We start from the raw sequence: 18,915 nt of genomic DNA, 5'->3' as shown, positions 1-18,915 counted from the left end.
GGCAAAGTCTCTGTCGATGAAGCAGGACAGGGCACCGTTGTCGATCATGGCTGAGGTAGGTATCGGGGCGCGGCTGGATGATACCATGATGGTAACGGGGTAGTTGAAGGGTTCGACGGGACCCAGCGCAAGCATGGCGCGGGGGTTAATTTCGGAGTTTTCGACATGGGCAGCGGCTAGGAGGGTTGTGTCGGCTATAACGGAGTCGGGAACCAGGGGGGTGGCCTCTCCCGTTGCAGGAGCTGCGAGGTTAGGAGGCCCGGGGCGGTGTGTGTTGTCCAGTCGCTGGGGCTTTACTGCGGCTGGACTTTGGGAAAACCCTGTTCGGTGGAGGGTTCTTTGATGTCGACGTTGGCGGCACGGGTGGTGGTCTTGTTCTTGACGGGGCAGACTTTTGCAATGTGCCCCGCGCCACCGCAGTAAAGGCAGAGGTTGTTGGAAATGCGGCGTTGGCGTTCCTGAGGGCTCAGAGGGCCGCGGGGACGAGCGGCGTCAATCTGCATAGGCTCGCTGTGGTCGACAGTGGTGGTAGTAGTAAACGAGGTGTGGGGAACCGGGAAGGTCTGGCGGCTTCTGTTTCGCTCCAGGCGGCGCTCAAACAGCCGGTTATCGCACTGGATAGCCTGCTCCATCACCACATCAATGGTGGCCGCAGGGGGCATTGTGAGCATCAGGTCTTTGACGTCTTCTTTGAGGCCACGGCGGAAGGTAGCAATCAGGGCCTGGTCGTTCCAGGAGACATCGCATTGTAGCTGGCGGAACTCAGCGACGTACTCGGTTGCTGCACGGGTTTGGCGAAGGTTCTGGAGCTTGTTTTCAGAGGTGCGGACCCTGTCGCTGTCTCCGAAGACCGATTGCATCTGACTGATAAAACTATTGAAGTCCTGAAGGCTGTGATCTTGGCGTTCGACTAGGGGCGCCATCCAGGCTTGCGCAGTGCCGGTGAGGTAGGTGCCAATAGTTTGGATCTTGATGATGTTGCTGGGGTAGCGGTCGGGCTGGAGAGCAAACATCAACCGGATGTTGTTCAACCACCCACGGAATTTGCTGCGGGTACCATCAAACTTCTCGGGCAAGCTGATTCTTGGCTCCAGAGCAGGGTTGGCGACTTGGGGACGGGCGTACGTATCGGCTTGAACCTGGGCGGCGATGCTCTGGGCAGCTTGTGCATCGGCTTGGGCTTGCGCTAGGTTGGCCTGCAAGTTGGCGTTTTGGCTTTGCAAGGCGGCGATGGCTTGGCACATATCGTTCCATTGCTTGGCGGTGAAAGGTACGGATTCGGGTCGGGACATGGCGAAAAAGGTTTGTCGGACGCAGGGCTGGACAGGTTCTGAACTTCGCAGTGTTGGAGCAGATCAAACTGTTATGATCTCGACGACGGGGTGGAAGCGAAGTAGAGAAGACAGGGCGAGTGTGATAGGCGACAAGAGATTGTATTGGCAAAACAAGAAACAAGGACTAGAACAGGAGATGAGAAGAACTGGTGTTGATCTGCTGGGGAGGAAGGGAATGGACGAAGAGAGGCCGGCTATTTATAGATAGGCAACCCAGCAGATCAGAGAACAACAACAACAAGAGGGGACTGGGGGGCGCCAGCTATGCTCCTAGAGCGTGCGTGGCGAGCGTAGAGAGCATTGCTACAGCTGCTGGCTATGGGGAAGCAGTGGGGGTGTGGAGAAGCTGAGGGGGGATTGGCGAAATGAGAGGAGAGAGGAGGAGTGGCGATATTGCAAGAGGATTGGCGAAATGAGAGGAGAGAGGGGGAGTGGCATTGACACTGACATTGACACTGACATTGACACTGACATTGGCGTTTGACATTTGGCGGTTGACATTGGCGGCTGTCAGTAGGTAAGCTTATGGTATGGGCGCGACGTCCATAACAGCTTTGGCCGTGTTCCTGCCCGCGGGGACGCTACCCCCGCGGGTTGAATACACGCGCCTCTTCACTTCATCTTCTTCACTCTCGTAATCGGATCCCGCCAGTTCGCAAAGCTCTTCACCGACCCAATCCGAGTAGCATAAAGATTTCTCCAGCCAGGCGTCGATCTGAGCCGCGCGCTTGAGCTTGCTTGCTTGTAGAGCCTCCTTGCGCTTCTCCCTCATATGGTTGACCTTCATACCAAGTTCCTTCATTTCCAGATGTCTCTTGAAGAGCTTTGCTTCTTCGCTTTCACGGGCCCCGGCGCGGGCCAATTCCTTTGCGCGTTCCTGGCCCAATGGCCTGGGGTCTCCATCTGACATCCGCTTATTCCCCTTAAATTCCGGTGTTGGGGTGCCTATGGTGGACCCCTGGGAGGCGGACCCAGGGGTACCATCCTCTCCCCCGCGGCTCCAACGGGGAGAGAGCTCAAGTATCTTCATACAGTCCGGGAATCGAAAGGCGCTTCCGTTGTGAAGATTTTTCCAACTACTGTTGGCGAATTCGCAGTAATCGGCCTCAGCCCAACCGCTCTTCTGTTGTGACTTCCCCTGGGCGTATAGCCCCGCCCAGGCCTGACAGTCCTTCTGTATCTGCTTGTGCCAGCGGGTTTCAACCGAGTCAGTTGTGCGTGGCTCCCACCCGTTTTCCATGCAACTCTGATTGAATTTCTCGGCGACCTGGGCCCAGAAGTAGGACTTCCTTTGTCCCGTACCCAGGACGGGGTTTTCAGAGGTGTGAATCCAAGCCCGTGTCAGGGCAACGTCTTGGGCCAAGGAGAAGTTGGTTTTGCATTTTTTCGGTCCCGGTTTTGCACTCTTCTGCGTGGCCACCCCGGGGTTCTGAACCCTTGCCTTCTGGGTGGCCCCAATCTCCAGAAGCGCTTCCTGGGTGGAAAGCGCTTCCTGGTTCGAAAAGATGTTGCGAGAAGGGGGATCTCCCAACTCCAGTGTATCCTCCAACTCCAGTGTATCCTCAAGCACCGAGGCGATGTGGTTGGCTATACAGTCCGGCGTATCCTGCCCGACAGGTGGGGTCTCTGTGTTCCGGAGGGGTGCAAGAGCGAGTGGAGTGGTGCGCAAGAGGTGGCCCAAGGAGGACGGTCTATGCGGAGTACTGGGGACGCTATACGGACCCGATGGGAACCCAGGTGCACCGCCATAGCCAGCGTACTGTTATGAATGGGCGGAGCCGACGGAAATAGAGGCGACTTGTGGTGCAGGTTGTTGACAGGTAATAGTATTCAGACCGAAACAAGAACTAGAACAAGACTAGGAAGAACTGGTGTTGATCTGCTGGGGGATCAGGAAGTGGGGAGCTCAGGGGAGGCGGCTATTTATGTTTTTCTGGGAAGGCTGGGGAAGCGTGGGGAAGCAGAAGGGTACGGAATGAGAGGGAAGCCAAGAGAAGCGCCAAGGGTGGGGAAGCATAGAAACAGAAGACTGGGGATGGGGTGGCTACGCTGAGGCTGTGGGCGGGTACGTGGGGAAGTATGGAGAAGGGTTTGTAAGCGCCGAGTGTTGGGAGGTGTGGCTACGTGCGGCTGCGTGGAGAAATGAAGGCAGTGGCAGGTGTGGGGTAGCGCGGCTGCGTGCGGCTGTGAGGTTTGGCAGATGTCAGGTTTTGACAGGGAATTGACATTGACTGACTGTTGGGATGCTGTCATGAGGTAAGCGCATGGTATGGACGCGTCGTCCATAACATCACCCCCTCCTTTAGCCACGGCGTCCGGATGTTGTTTTGATGTTGGCAGGCTTTGGTCGGGGTTTGTCGGGGTACTTTTGGTGGAACTGGGCAACAAGCTCTTGACATCGGGCAAGGTGTTCCACTGGCTCCCATGTGTTCTCTGAGCTTGGCCAACCCTGCCACTTGATGAGGTACTGAAGGTGCGTGCGTCGAATACGGGAGTCAAGAATGTCTTCCACAATCCATTCCACCTGTCCTTCGACTTCTTCTGGTGGGGTGGGTTCTGGCTCAGTTCGCTCCGGAATGGTGAAACGTGGTTCAAGAAGGGAGACATGGAAGACGTTGTGAATTTTGTAGGATGGGGGAAGCTTGAGGCGATATGTGACCGAGTTGATCTTCTCCGTGATTGTGAAGGGGCCAATCTTACGGTGATCAAGTTTCTGGGAAGGTCGGAGAGTCTTGAGATTCCGCTGTAAGAGCCAGACACTGTCCCCGGGTTTCATGTCTGGGCCAGGTGCCCTCTTAGCATCGGCAAAGCGCTTCATGCGTCCTTGGGCCTCCTTGAGCTCAGTGGCAAGCTGTTCATGGATTTCCTTGAGATGGTTGGCACGAGCTTCGGCTGCAGGATTAAGGGATTCGGTTGTGGTGGCGGAAGCCAGACTGAATCGAGGATGGAACCCATAGTTGGCGTAGACGGGGGTTGTCTGGGTGGCGGAGTGGATGGTGTTATTGTAAGAGAACTCAGCAGAAGACAAGAGTTCCTTCCAGTTATCTTGTTGATAGTTGCAAAAGCAGCGAAGGTATTGCTCAAGAATCTGATTGGTCTGCTCGGTTTGTCCATCGCTCTGGGGATGGAACGCCGATGAGAGGTTGACCTTGGTTCCCAGGAGAGCGAAGAGACGTTTCCAGAAGTGGGAGTTGAACTGTGGGCCACGGTCAGATACAATATCGTCGGGGAGTCCGTGGAGCCGGATGACATGGTGCCAGATCAGATCTGCAGTTGATTCAGCGGTGGCAGTTTTCCTGCACGGTACAAAGTGCGCCATCTTGGTGAACCGGCAGATGACAACGAGCACAGAATCAACCCCATCACTGGCGGGTAGATCCGTGATGAAGTCCATGGAAATTGACCCCCAGGGGCGGTCAGGGACCTGCAGGGGTTGGAGGAGACCGTAGGGCTTGTGTCTGCTGGTCTTGGCTTGAGCACATACGTCGCAGGACCTGATGTAGGACTTGACAAAACGCCACTGGCTAGGCCACCAGTAGTTGCGTGAGATGAGCTCCAGGGTCTTTGACATGCCGTAGTGTCCTGCCAAACGCGTGTCATGCATGTCCCGGCAGATCTCAGCACGGAGCTTGTTGGTGGGGACGTAGACAAGGTTGTCGTACAGCAGAACCCCATTTTCCTCGGAGAATCGCTTTATCCGTTCTTGGTCTTCTTGAGATTGCTGGGCAATGGGGGCCCTAAGCTGTCGCCGGATGGTTTGCGCAAACACATCGGATGCCAGGGCAGCTTTGATTTGGTCAAGGAGCGAGGAGTCCAGTGGGGTCAGATAAGTGGCGGCCAGGCGGAGATGGTCAGGGGTGAGGATCGTGGTTTCCTGGGAGCGGAATGCTTCTTCCCCCTCCCTTAGCTCGTATTCAGAGCGACGAGAGAGGGCGTCAGCTTGGTGTTGCTGGGTACCAGGGCGGTATGTGATGACAAAGTCGAAATCAGCAAAGAAGATTGACCAGCGGGATTGGCGGCGGTTGAGGGTACGGGTAGTCATGAAGTACTGGAGGTTCTTGTGGTCACAGTAAACGATGACCTTGTGGCGGGCACCAATGAGGTGGTGTCGCCATTGAGCAAATGAGTCTTGGATAGCCAGGAGTTCCTTGTCGTAGATCTCATAGTTGATTTCCTCAGGAGTAAATTTGCGGGAGTGAAAGGCCACGGGGTGGAGTTGATCTGTGTCATCGGGTTGAAGGAGGACGGCGCCAAGGGCAAAGTCGGAGGCATCGGATTCGACAATGAAGGGCTTGTCAGGGTCGGGGTGAGTCAGGATAGGTGCGGAGGTGAAGGCTTTCTTGAGGGTTTCAAAAGCTAGGTGTGCAGCGTGGGTCCATTTGAATGGCAAGTCTTTGCGAGTGAGCGTGGTCAGGGGTGCAACGATCGCAGAGTACCCTTTGATGAATCGCCGGTAGAAGTTGGCAAAACCAAGGAAGCGCTGGATGCCTTTGACATTCGTTGGGGGTTCCCATTCGGTAATGGCAGCCGTCTTCTTTGGGTCCATGGAAATGCCCTTCTGGGAGATGATAAACCCCAGGAACTCAACAGAGTCACGGTTGAATTCGCATTTTTCCGGTTTCGCATACAGCCCGTGCTGGCGGAGTCGTGAGAGCACCTCTCGGACGTGGTTGGGGTGGTCTTCTGGGTTTTTTGAGAAGATCAGAATGTCGTCAAGGTAGACCACAACAAAAACGTCGAGAATGTCACGGAATATGTCGTTCATGAGGTGTTGGAATACTCCAGGGGCATTGGTGAGCCCAAACGGCATGACATTATACTCGAATAAGCCGTAGCGACATCGGAACGCTGTCTTCCATTCATCCCCTGGCCGGATCCGAAGAAGGTTGTAGGCTCCCCGGAGGTCAATCTTGGTGAGCCGGCGTGCCCCTCGAAGACGATCCATGATGCTGTTAATCAAGGGCAAGGGATAGCGATTCTTGATGGTGATATTGTTGAGTCCACGATAGTCGACGCACAGACGGAGGGAACCGTCCTTTTTCTTGACAAAGGGGACTGGGGCACTGGCGGGAGACTTGGAGTGCTTGATGAACCCCTTAGCTAGGTTCTCTTCAAGGTAGTCACAGAGTGCCTGCATTTCAGGCTCGCTGAGACTATAGATCGGGCCGAACTGTGGCTGTTTGCCCTCTTCTAAGTCGATGGGACAGTCGTAGGGTCGGTGCTCTGGGAGGGTATCCGCGTTCTTCTTGGCGAAGACGTCTGCAAAATCTTGGTATTCTTCAGGAATGATGGCCTTCGGATCTTTTGGAGGAGTGGTCGCCAGGGCTTGGGAATCTGACTTGGTCGGATTGGCGTAGGCAATGAATGCCTGGTCATGCCTTGCCGCCACACGGAAAGCTGGGGCGCTGATAAACGATACGTGGATCAGTGTGGGTGCTGGGTCCAGTGTGTTGGGTGTCTGGGCTAGGGAGACTGAAATCTCGTCTTGATGGATACGGATCAGAGGTTCAGGGGTTCTTGAGGGCTTCGGGCTAGGTTCTGTTGGCGGGGCATCCCAGGAGGCGTATTGTCCAAAACCGCAATGGCAGCGGACGCAAAGAGTGCGAGTCTTCCAATGTAGCTCCACATCATGGAGCTCAAACCAGGGAAGCCCCAGGATGATTGGCGCATGCGGGGAACATGTCACATGGAATACCACCTCCTCAAAATGGTCGTTGACCCACATGCCCAAAGGTTGGGTGTGATGGGTAATGGAGCCCGCATGGCTGGGACGTCCGTCAACCAGTTCAAGCGCAATGGGGTCCTCCTTCTTGACAAGTGGGATGCGGTGCTTGCGGGCATACCTTTCGTCGATGAAGCACGACATCGCACCGGTGTCGAGTAGTGCTGAAAGCTGAACTGGAGCTCGCTGGGCCGATATCTGCAGGGTAACAGGGTACTCGAATGGTGAGGATGGGCCCAAAGTCCGCATGGGTGAGGGTATCTCAGATAGGAGATTGACATTGTTGGTGGTCAGGAGAAGGGTGTTGCTGGAGATGCCAGGATCGGAGCAAGGTTTTGTGGCTTCTCCCTTGGCAGTACTTGCGTGGTGAGAAGGCCCAGGACAGGTGTTGCCCAGCTGCTCGGCCTTTACTGCAGCTGGACTTGGGCAAAATCCTGGATGGGTGCAGGTTCCTTAACCGCGACATTCGCCGTGCGTATCTTGTTCGGGCAGAGTTTGGCTATGTGGCCGGGTTTACCACAGTAGAGGCAAAGTTTGTTTGTGATGCGGTGTTGGCGCTCTAGCGGTGTGAGGGGTCCTCGCGGACGAGCAGCGTCAATGATCATAGGGTCGTCTGGGCGGTTGTCGGGGCTCATGAGGGTGGGGCTAGTGGTAACTGGCACATATGGCTGTCGGTTCCTGCTTCGCTCTAGACGGCGCTCAAACAATCGGTTGTCACATTGGATGGCCTGTTCCATCACAGTGTCGATTGAGGCGGTAGGGGGCATCGTGAGCATTAAGTCCTTGACGTCTTCTTTGAGGCCGCGACGGAAGGTGGCAATCAATGCCTGGTCATTCCACGACACATCGCATTGCAGCTGTCGGAATTCAGCTACATACTCTGTTGCTGCACGGGTTTGTCGAAGGTTCTGGAGCTTGTTTTCGGACGTGCGGATCCTGTCGCTGTCTCCAAAGACTGCTTGCATTTGCTGGATGAAATCATCCAGGTTCGTAAGGGAATGATGGTCTTGTTCGACAAGGGGCGCCAGCCAGGCCTGGGCGGTGCCAGTGAGGTAGGTGCCAATAGTTCGTATCTTGGTCTGATCGTTGGGGTAGCGCCTGGGTTGGAGGGCGAACATGAGCCGGATCTGGTTGAGGAACCCACGGAACTTGCTTCGGGTGCCATCAAATTTGTCTGGGAGACTGATTTTGGGTTCGGGGGCGTGGGTGGAAGGGGCAGTGGTCTGGGTTTGCGCTAGTTCGGCTTGTAGGGTGGTATTCTGCGCTCGAAGTTCGTCAATCGCATTGCACATGGCTTGCCAGGCTTCGGCCGTGAGGGGAAGGGCGTCGGACATGGTGATTTGGCGTGGAGGTACAGCGGCTGGGGGTTGTTGAGCAGATCAAACTGTTATGAATGGGCGGAACCGACGGAAATAGAGGCGACTTGTGGTGCAGGTTGTTGACAGGTAATAGTATTCAGACCGAAACAAGAACTAGAACAAGACTAGGAAGAACTGGTGTTGATCTGCTGGGGGATCAGGAAGTGGGGAGCTCAGGGGAGGCGGCTATTTATGTTTTTCTGGGAAGGCTGGGGAAGCGTGGGGAAGCAGAAGGGTACGGAATGAGAGGGAAGCCAAGAGAAGCGCCAAGGGTGGGGAAGCATAGAAACAGAAGACTGGGGATGGGGTGGCTACGCTGAGGCTGTGGGCGGGTACGTGGGGAAGTATGGAGAAGGGTTTGTAAGCGCCGAGTGTTGGGAGGTGTGGCTACGTGCGGCTGCGTGGAGAAATGAAGGCAGTGGCAGGTGTGGGGTAGCGCGGCTGCGTGCGGCTGCGAGGTTTGGCAGATGTCAGGTTTTGACAGGGAATTGACATTGACTGACTGTTGGGATGCTGTCATGAGGTAAGCGCATGGTATGGACGCGTCGTCCATAACACGTACGGCGAGTTGAAAGGGTTCATTGAGATTCAAACTCCCCTACGTATGCAACCCTGGGGTCCAAAATAGCTGCCGAAACGGTGGAAGTGCCGGACTGGCTTGGTTGCGGCTATTTATAAGCACAAAAGGGGGATCAACCCCCTGTGACACAAGAGGGCGGGAAGTTTACCCTCTGGGGGCAACCCCAGGGGAAATCCGGCTACTTCTAGCCGGCTCTCTCGTTTTTGCCCACCGATCACCGGCTACAACTGCTGCGCTTCGAGTTTTGCCCGCACGGTGGAAATGCCCAAGGGTAAGAAAAAAGGTGAGCCACTCCCTGATTGGCATTTTTAGCCCTCATACAGTTACTATGGGCCTATGGGGAGCTATGGGGTGCAATCGTACGCGTGTTCCCCCCAGGTGGCGCAGCCGGTTGCCGAGCGCGTGTCACTCTCATAGCTCATTCCCGGCGGCATGAGAGACTTGAGAAAGGCCGCCCGCTACTACTATAGTCCTGTGCTATGGCCGCTGAGAACCTCGGAATCGTGCTGGGCGTCACCACTCACGACACTATTCCCACCCCGCAAGGAGGGCATCAAGCGAGCAATAAACCTTCTTCGCTTCGCCTGTTACTCGCCTCCAGTAAGCCCTCCTGCACGTCCCAGTAGCGCTCCCGCATCTCCGCTGCCGGAAACCGGTAAGTCATCACTGAGGTTTCAAAACCCTTCAACACGCCGATGACTCGCACAGCTTGTTCCAACTGAACTCACTCCTCCGCGCCCGCTGCGTAGTCTCTCTGGACCCATTCCACACCCACACCTAAGCCGTTTTTTTCAGCCCAGCCAGCCAACCATGGCTCCAACAGCCATCCCGCCCAAATTCGTTTCCGCCCAAGCAGATATCAACGCGTACAGATGGAAGGGGCAATGGCCACTCGCAGAACAACGCACGAAACGGAAATGCGCGAAATATCATCAGGCTGGGAGCAGTATGGGGTCCACCGTCTTTCCGACCCCGTTCGCAAATCTCATCTTCTAACAGTTATCTCTCCTTAGGCTTCGAAAACCTAGTAGTAGGCGAATCGCTCCTCAACCAAACCCTCCGCTCTTTCTTTACCCACGACGTGCACGCCGATAATGGGTTGGGGAATCAGTTCATTGTCAATTTGTTTCCCGAGGATAGGAGGGAACCGGCGAGGAAGGCCGCGCATGGTGCTGTCAATTATTTGCAACTCGCGGCCGATAAGGCGGATGAGGCGGCGAAGGGGACGTTGGCGGGGGCGAGTTATGTTGCTGTTTTTGAAAAGCAGGTAGGCTTTCGTGAGCGGAGCGAGTGCGAGCGGAGCGAGTGCGAGCGAAGCGAGCCCACTGTAATACCCAGCGCCAGCGAAGTACGAGCGAAGTGGGTTCGTTCCGCGCCGCAGGCGCAATAACTGTGACAGACAGCGAACGACTCGGTTTGTAGGCGAGCGAAGCGAGCCCCTGTCTTCAGCTGTGAGCGATAGCAAACGGTCATTCATAGATATCGCGCCTTCTATCCTTGTCGCGAGCGGAGCGAGCAGGATGTTGTTCATCATCCAATCCACCAACCGATCATTTCTTTCCCTTGTAGCAAGCATATACACTGATCGCGTGGCTGGATGTACATTGCGGACAGGCGGCAGAGGCAGTGCAGAAGCTGCGGTGGTTTGACTTTGCAGAAGCGGAAACAGCCCCACTGGACACAGAGGCTTATACAAAAGTCATGCTACTGGCGGGACTCACCGTGAAAGCAATGGCTCTGCACTTATCCGGTGACGACAACGGCGCACTACAACTTGCGAAACGAGCCATGACGTTCTATGTAAAGCATGAACAAACGAAGGCTCCGGTGCCGAGGAGACCGCGGTATACGTACCAGCCGGATGCAGATCAGTGGCAGCGGTGGTTTGAGATCTCGCATCACTTTCACGCGCTGCTGGCTGCCAAATTGGGGTGAGTCTACCCTTTGCGCCTGCGAACAGCGTGTTTGTCTCTTCTCTCTTCTCTCTGGGGCTCAACCCTATCCGTGGCGGCAGACATCTCGACGACTCGCTCGCAAGTTGTCGGAGATACATGCGGCTACTTCTCAACACCCCCGACACCTTCCAACCACTGGCGAAAGTGGCAGTGCTGGGAATCTACCTCCGATTACTAGCAAAGGTTCCCATCAACTCCGGTCCGCCTCTCCTCCTCGCCGGCGTACCCCAACGCCGCGTCCCATCCACCATCCCCTCCGAAGTCCGGGCCGAAATGCGCCAAATGCTCATGATCTACGAACGCCTGCTAACAACCGTCCTCCCCTTCCCCCGCGGCGAGGACGTCAAACCCCTCGAAATCGAACGCCACCAACGCGTCGAGGAATGCTACGACTGGCACGTGTTCGTCGAGACCTACACGATGCACGACGAGTCTCTGGGCGACACGGCAGACAGACACTACCGCCTCATCGAGAGTCTGTACAGGGGCACCAAACACACCTTCCAATCCATGCGCGTGCTGCGGTACATGTCACACACCTTTACCTCCCTCGTCAACCTCTTCGGCGACAACATGCCCGCCGACGAGAAAATCGAGGGCGAAGCCGCGCTCGAATCATACGTTTTCTACTGGGATAAGCAGTACAAAGCCTCCCTGAAACAACACCGCAAGAACCGCGAGGACGGGTCCACGCCCCGGGAATCACTCGCGGAGCTCTCACCTCTGATCAAAACACTCAGCGAGATGAACCACATGGGCGCCGAACCACCTTCTACGACGCGAGTGACTGCTGTTACGAGGGTGCTGATGGATCACCCTGAGGAACCGGGTGTGCGTGTCACCCCACCTACGCCCGTGGAGAACGGGGCTCGCACGCCGACGACAGCGGCGGAGTCCAGCGCTCCAGCGCCTGTGGAAAATGGAGTGTCTGGCCCTGCGAGGTCGACGACACCGCCACCATCGACGACCAACGGCAACTTGCTCCATTCGTCCCGCCTGGAAGAGAACGAGATGGGGATCGAGACGATTGGCGGCGAGCGGTTGGTGGATGTCCTCGGCGTGTTGTTTGCGGGGGTTCGGATGTTGTCGCATAATGTTGAGGGGCAGGAGGATAAGGCATGTTTGGAAGCAGATTCCTTTCCTTGTTTCTGGGGAGGGGAATGGATGGTATTTCGAATGGGCGGGAATCTCTAACTATTGCTATTGCTTTTGGAATTCTTTAGTTGCGACGGGCGGTAGGATACGCCGAACGCGCGGTCCGGTTAGTGGAGAAGCATGGCCGGTCGTGTGGGCCTGAGTTGCCGGAGTTGAAGCATCTGGCGTACCGGTATCTTGGGGTTACGTATGGGGAGCTTGCTCAAGAAGGTGTGTGGACTTTGCCCTTGTGGGAGGGGACCCTTCAGCACGCGCAAAATAGGAGAATCAAGCAATTTGGAAAGCCCGGCGTATTGATACGGTTTTGTTTTTACGCAGTACGCGACATCCAGGAACGCCGGGATATTCGCAAACGGGCCCTGACAGCGACCGAAAAGGCTACCGAATTGAACCCGAAAGCGTGGGAGGGGATGTACCAGCGCGGATTGCAGCTTGCAGAAGCTGGTGAGGTGAGTATGAGGAAAGCAGGGGCGAACAGCGAAAAAGCAAAGCACCTTTGGTAACGGGGGAGCCGGAGCGCATACTCACCCTATACCCCAATCTGCAGATTACCCTCGCAATAACCCACACCCGCACCGCCCTCACCCTCAACCCCACCCACGCGCCCTCCTACAACCTCCTCGCCCTCCTCCTGGCCGCGGACAAGGACTACACGCGCGCCATCAAAGCGTGCAATGAGGGCGTGCACGCGTGTTTGGAGCATGTCGAGAGTCCGGTCAAGGAATCGGATGGCGCGCTGTTCTTGAAACCGGACCAGGCGGGGAGGGGACATGAGGGCCAGGGGCATGCGGTGAGCAAGGAGGAGTTGATCAAGTGAGTTCCCGCCGGAAAGCATTCTATGGATGATAAAACTCGTAATTAATCACCGGCCGACACGTATGATGATTAGTCTCAAACTCACGCAAATCGTATTGGAATCACACCGCCACGGGCTCCAGCACGGGCTTAAACTGGTGCGGGAGACCTTGCATCTCGCGCGACGGCTGTTGGGGTCGGTGGATACTCTTGATGTGGATGTGGATGTTAGGGTCAGCAAGGAGTATGAGCATGCCCCCCAGGGGTCTGTGCCCCCGTCTGCGTCGGCGGTGCCGGGGCATTTGCAGGTTCCCGCTGTTAATGGGAATATCAATGGTAAGGGGGATGGGGAGGGGGTTTGTGGCTGTGTTCCGGGTGTATACTCACACATTCCGTGCAGGTCTCCAAAGCATCCGCTCTGGCCGCTCCGGCGCCTCCTCCCGCCGATCCACCAAAAAAGACAAACTCTCCAAAGCTTCCAAAGCATCCGCCACCTCCGCCGTCACCACCGCCTCCTCCTTCATCCTCTCCCCCAACGACATCTACCGCTTCCGCGTCCACGACCTCTTCATCTGCATCTGGCTCACCGCCGCGGGACTCTACCGCGGCCTCGACCGGTTCACCGAGGCACTCGCCGCCGTCCGCGAGGCTGAGAAGTTGGCGGCGACGATGGCGCAGATGGATGTTATGTTACGACGGTTGCCGTCACGGATTTATCAGGCTGAGGGAGTCGGGATGCGGAGGACGTTGAAGGAGCATGGACGGTTTAGGAGGATGTTGAGTGCGAGGATGCATCTGGGAAGGAGGAGGGGGAAGGAGGAGCGGGAAGGGGAGGGGGAGGTGGGGAGGGAGATTGAGAAGTGGGGGGCGGTGGGGGTTAATGTGAAGAGGGTTGTCGCGGATGTGGCGTTTGAGGTGAGCTTTTTTTTTTCGTGATTTGGGAAAATGGTCATTGCGCGAAAGCAGATGTGTTGGAAAGTTTTCTGAACGGCAGTTTTGCGCTTGTTTGTTTTTCCTCAGTGCGCACTGATACGGCAGTCCCAATTCAACCAACTGAATAGGCCACTACCGCCCCCGCCATTCCCGCGGTACGTCAGCGCCACCGCGGCCGCCGAAGCCGAGCGGCAGATGAAGGCGTGGAAACGCACCGTCGATAATGGCGGGCTGAGACCGAGTCCGTCGCAGATGAGTTTGACGACGCTCGAGGAGGAACGCTTGGCGGCTGCCGCTGGATCGGGCGACAAAGCCGGGTCCACGAGAGCTGCACCGTCTATACCCAACGGCACCTCGTTACCATCACCGTCACCATCGCCCTCATCTGCACCCACTTCATCAACACAACCACCACCAGCCAACCCCCCAATCTTCATCAACGGCCTTACCCCCACCGCCCACTCCGAACCCTTCGACCACCCCCCACCACCCCCACCCACCCCCGACAGCGACCCGCTAACGCTCGACACCCTCCTCGAAACCTTCTCCCGCGTCGCCGACCTCGACGACGACCACCTCCCCACCCGCGTGCACCTCGGCATCCTCTACCTGCTCAAAAACGAAGTCGGCATCGCGGCCCACTACCTCGAGCGGGCCTGTAAATCCTCCAAGGCGCGCGGCGGCGGCGGCGGGAAGATGGGGCAGGGCAGCTGGTATGGCGGGGCCTCTGCGGCGTGGACGTGGATGGCGTGGAGGAGTTTGAGCAGGTGTCATGTACGCCGGGATCGCGCGGAGGTTGCGCGCGAGGCGGTGTGGGAGGCGGTGAGGGAGCAGCGCGTGTGTTTTGTGAGGGGGTTGGAGTGTTTGGCGAGGATGCCGGATTTGGATGCGTGAGGCGGGGATGGGATTTGTGAGATGCCGCTGGTCGGCAAAAGCCCCCTCTGCTACCTGGCGTGGACATGCCCAATGCGGCTGTGTATTCCGTCCGGACATCCCCACCGGTGACGGCAACACCCCTCCTTATTTTTTTTACATATCCCTCCCCAACACTGTTTTCTGCACATTCTATACTGCATGCCGCATCGTATATAAAGGGTCAAATCATACGGGTTCTGATACATGTTGGAGTTTCTGTTGCCCGACAGGATGGTACGACTTGCGTTTTCGCTTTCATTTTTGTAATTCCTGGGAATTACTTACCTGACACAACCATCCTGCTTTCCCATGCGTTTCTGAGATGTCCTGATGTTTCTGTCCAGAAAAAGTTAAAATGTTCTGTTCCAAGAAAAAGGGGGAATGGGAAAAACAGTGTTTACGTAATCGAGAGGGCAGCTGTTGAATCCCGTCAATTCAACAATTCCGAATTCTTCATCCTGAGTTCCACACCCTCACATCCCCCACCCACAACCCACTCTTGCGCTACAACCGTTCCGTTGGCAGAAAATGTCAGCCGATCCAGAATCAACCACCCCGGAACCGACGGAGACCGCGCAAACCGCGACCGAGCCGGATCCCGCCACTCCCGCCGCCGAGGCTCATGCTGATACGACCGATCCTCCAGAGGGTGCAGCCGTCGGGAGTGCACGGGTAGATACGTCGCCGCTGGAGGACAGCGTCGGCAGTCCACCGGGGACTGCAGATGGGGGCGGTGTGGTTGATACGCTGGCCGGACCTGCGAGTGGGGTGGATAGCGCCGAGAATAATGTACGGGACAGCGGTGACGCGGAGACGAGTAGGGAGGGGACGGCAGAGTCCGGGGCTGACAATCTGGACACTGCAGTGGTTGCGGACGCGGGGGGCTCGGTATCGCGGGCGGCGGGGGATGAGAGTAGCCGGCAGCCCACTGCTGGGAGTGAAGAGGGGACGCAGCCGTCAACGGCTGAGTCTAGGGGTGGGGATACGGTGGCGACGCGACAGGCGGAGGAAATAAGCGGCCGTGGGGATATCGTGGGAACGCCCGTCGTGCCTGTAAGTGTCAGCGAGCCAGCTGGCGTCGATGATGGGACGGGGGGTGCTGCGGATGAAGGGACAAATGCGCTGGAAAGGGTGGTGGTGGAAGGGGCGGTGGTTAAGGTGGCGACGGCGGAGGATGGGATGATACCGGAGTTTGCGCCGGTGGAGGAGGGGGAGGTGGGGAGTGGGGTGGTTGGGGATGAGAGCAGAGTGGGTGAGGGTGCTGCCGGTGAGGGGGTGGGGCCGGTTGTTGGGGAAGAAAGTGCGGGCTTGGCACAAGGAGCTGAGGAGAATGTGACTCAAGATCCGGATGTTGTGGGACCACCAACATTAGAAGATGTGCCGCCGGCTGCCGACGAACCGCTCCCCCGTACGTACTTCACACGAATAACGTTGTGTTTGTAGTTGGGGTTGCTAATACCTCCTGAATCTAGCGGAAGAGCTCCTGTTCCGAGCGACGGGTCTGCGCTCACGCCTGGACGAATGGCATCGGAAACGGTATATGGGCGGGCACCGCGATCGACGCACGGCGGTGGAGTACTTTCATGCGGAGACGCAGACGCCTACCGCGCAGGAAATCAAACAGAGTGTGAGTGGGCAACCTCACTTGCATTCGCATTGCTTCGTTTCCTGAAATTCGCTTTGCGTCGCAGCTGGCGCCGTTGAGGTTCTCACGAGAGACGCAAACAAAAGACCTGAAGAACCGTAAGGTGCAGTCCACCCGCGAGTCCGGTACTCAAATGGTAAGTTGAACACCCTCCCCGTCTCGCATGTCACCCACTCACCGTCCACCCCCTACAGACCAAGCGCGGCGTCTACGTCACCACCGCCACAGACACTATCCTGCACCCGGGCCGGTACACAACCTCGGAAGCGCACGAGCACTTCATCCACACCAACATCGTCCGCATCCAATGCTGGGTGCGGCGACTCAACGCCATTCGCCGGGTCCGGCATCTGCGTAGAGAGCGGGACGACCGAACGCGCGCGTTGCTGGAGAAGGAGGCGAGACGGCGTGATTTGGCTGAGAAGAAGCGGAGGAAAGAGTTGGAGAGTCGGGTGCATCCGCGGACGGGGAAGGATTTCGATGTGTTGTATTCGGGGTTGGAGAGTGAGTGGTTGTCTGAGTCAATTGGGCCGACGGGGGCTTAACTGTGTCTGATTTGGATATTCTTGCACTGTAGCATGGAGACAACAAGAGACCTCCAAAATCAACGCGGCGAACTACTCAGAGCCCGCGCGACTCGCGGCGCTGGCGGACTTGCTTGACCAAGAAGCCGCGCTGATTCAGAAGATCGATCGGTTACAGATCGCTGCTAGTGAAGAGAACAAAGAGCGGAGGATTGTGCGGTTACTGGATTGCGTATGTTACTCCCCTCCATGGTCTGTAAGTGTGGGCGGAGTCGTGATTGCTGACGATGTCGTCCATACCGCAGATGTCATCCCCGAAAAAATGGACGGTCAAGAAGCTCGGTCCAGTAGCCGTCGACACGCCCAGCACAATCCGAGCCCGGGAGCTCAAGGACCTGTACCATGCACTCAATGTTCCGTTGATCTCTGTGGATGAGCGGCTTCAGATCTTGCTGCATGTCAAGTACACGGTTAAGGTACGTGAGTTTTGGTCCTATTGACGCAGCTCGCGGAGTGGAATCAAAGAAGGACGCTGATATCTTCATTAACAGGAATTCGACTGCAACCTCACGCGTGAGATAGTTGAGTTGATTGATCGCGAAGGGGATTTAGTAAGTCGAGGACGGCATGCGAAGAGTATGGAAGGTACGGCGTTTGACTGCCCCACTGAGGCAAATCTCAAACCAATTTCCAATGTGCGCGGAATAACTTTTTATACTACAAAAAGGCTTGCGAAAACGCATCAGCAACCTGTTCTTGCAGTTTATTCAAACGCCCGAGTTCAATCCGGAGGCTATTTCTTATCAAAAGGTTAGCTGAAGAGGACGTCAGAGGGAATCGCACAGAGGCGGGATTTTACAGAGGCTAAAGGATTCTGACATCACTCCAACAGTTCCCCGATGCGGGCCAGTCCTGGAAACGCGATCAAGCAGTCTACTACTGCCGCAGCTGCACCCGCTACCTCCCCTCAACCGAGTTTTATCTCTCCACGACGCTCACGCACCTCGGCAAATGCAAAGGCTGCACAGCAGACGAAAACCTCGCCACAACACGCAAAGACGATTCAGTGTACTCCGACCTGCTCAAGCTCATCCGGCTGCAGGAGTTTCAGAAGCGGGCAAAGACGGGTGTTCCGCTGGACGCGCACTACAACGCCTTGTCGCTGCTGCAGGAGAGCGACACGCGGTTCCTGGTGGAGAAGATTTGGAACCGGCAGAGCGCAGTGAGTGGAAGCCGCCAGTTGGAGTCGCTGGTGCTGACAAGATGGGATCCGAGGGTGGAGTTGTCGCCGTGGAACTGCATTTTGTTGACGAAGGCGGAGGCGGCGACGCATGACCGGGCGGCCGCGCCCAGCGAGCAGTATTCGGAGGAGTTTGTGAGGAAGGTGGTGCAGAAGCATTATGCGGCGAGAAAGCATTTTGCCCAGCTTCCTGCCATGGAGAGGTATCTGCAGAGACATTATGCGGAAAGTGTCGTCCCCGGCGACGGGTTTAGCCAACGCATCAATGAGCCGTCGCTGGGTATTGAGGGCACCGAGATCCAAGTTGGAGGATGATTCCATTGATCCCATAATGGGCGCCGTGTTTTCCTTTATGTATTATATACCATTTTGCGTAAGTTTCTTCGAGCTTCTGGGTGCAAACGCTCGCGACGACCACTTTCCTGTCAATGTATTTTGACAGCATTGACGGCATCCTGTTAATTCTTTTCCAGTCCTGGGCGACCTCTATACCGTTCCGTCCGTTATGGATGGCCGTCAGACTATCTAAGCCCATAGAAAAACAAAAGTAAATGTTTACCACTCACACTATCAAGGTTATGTGTATGCTCTTCCCACATGTTTGCTTTTGCACAGGGGTTGTGAGACCATTTGTTTCTACATTTACAGTCCAGCTTTTATGTACAAACATGTCTACAATGTAACTAGTAAGGCGGTGTATCAGGCGTATCAGAGAGAGAAGAAACAGTATCTACAGGCTGGAAGTCTGCAAGGATATTA

General features: G+C 56.3%; 2 protein-coding genes across 2 annotated transcripts; both read left to right on the top strand.

Moving 5' to 3' along the window:
* The first annotated feature begins 9,393 nt into the window (after positions 1-9,393).
* Positions 9,394-14,959, top strand: EV422DRAFT_620499 (uncharacterized protein). Its single transcript, XM_053074099.1, has 11 exons — positions 9,394-9,649; positions 9,744-9,940; positions 10,008-10,261; positions 10,564-10,925; positions 11,009-12,116; positions 12,173-12,314; positions 12,423-12,553; positions 12,652-12,917; positions 12,994-13,235; positions 13,300-13,814; positions 13,920-14,959. The coding sequence occupies exons 2-11, from the start codon at positions 9,805-9,807 to the stop codon at positions 14,724-14,726; spliced, it is 3,963 nt and encodes a 1,320-aa protein (XP_052924871.1). The 5' UTR covers positions 9,394-9,649; positions 9,744-9,804; the 3' UTR covers positions 14,727-14,959.
* Positions 14,960-15,981: 1,022 nt separating this feature from the next.
* On the top strand, positions 15,982-18,591 carry EV422DRAFT_531575 (uncharacterized protein). Its single transcript, XM_053070475.1, has 9 exons — positions 15,982-16,155; positions 16,220-16,374; positions 16,439-16,528; positions 16,587-16,896; positions 16,970-17,148; positions 17,222-17,392; positions 17,468-17,561; positions 17,644-17,726; positions 17,809-18,591. Exons 2-9 carry the CDS (start codon positions 16,288-16,290, stop codon positions 18,469-18,471), a joined length of 1,677 nt encoding a protein of 558 aa, XP_052924870.1. The 5' UTR covers positions 15,982-16,155; positions 16,220-16,287; the 3' UTR covers positions 18,472-18,591.
* Positions 18,592-18,915: the final 324 nt, after the last annotated feature.

This window comes from Fimicolochytrium jonesii (genome assembly GCF_025526975.1).
Source record: "Fimicolochytrium jonesii strain JEL569 chromosome Unknown EV422scaffold_14, whole genome shotgun sequence".
Classification (NCBI taxonomy): Eukaryota; Fungi; Chytridiomycota; class Chytridiomycetes; order Spizellomycetales; family Powellomycetaceae; genus Fimicolochytrium; species Fimicolochytrium jonesii.
The sequence above is the reverse complement of the archived record's forward strand: the minus strand, read 5'-3'. Positions and strand labels throughout refer to the sequence as shown.

Excerpts from the sequence above, each read along its gene's own strand:
- EV422DRAFT_620499 (XM_053074099.1), top strand. The coding sequence starts at position 9,805 with ATGGCTCCAACAGCCATCCCGCCCAAATTCGTTTCCGCCCAAGCAGAT. Across the intron at positions 9,941-10,007 it reads ATATCATCAGGCTGGGAGCA|GCTTCGAAAACCTAGTAGTA; the intron begins GTATGGGGTCCA and ends ATCTCTCCTTAG. Across the intron at positions 10,926-11,008 it reads CTGCTGGCTGCCAAATTGGG|ACATCTCGACGACTCGCTCG; the intron begins GTGAGTCTACCC and ends CCGTGGCGGCAG.
- EV422DRAFT_531575 (XM_053070475.1), top strand. The coding sequence starts at position 16,288 with ATGGGCGGGCACCGCGATCGACGCACGGCGGTGGAGTACTTTCATGCG. Across the intron at positions 16,375-16,438 it reads CGCAGGAAATCAAACAGAGT|CTGGCGCCGTTGAGGTTCTC; the intron begins GTGAGTGGGCAA and ends TTTGCGTCGCAG. Across the intron at positions 16,897-16,969 it reads GTTGTATTCGGGGTTGGAGA|CATGGAGACAACAAGAGACC; the intron begins GTGAGTGGTTGT and ends CTTGCACTGTAG.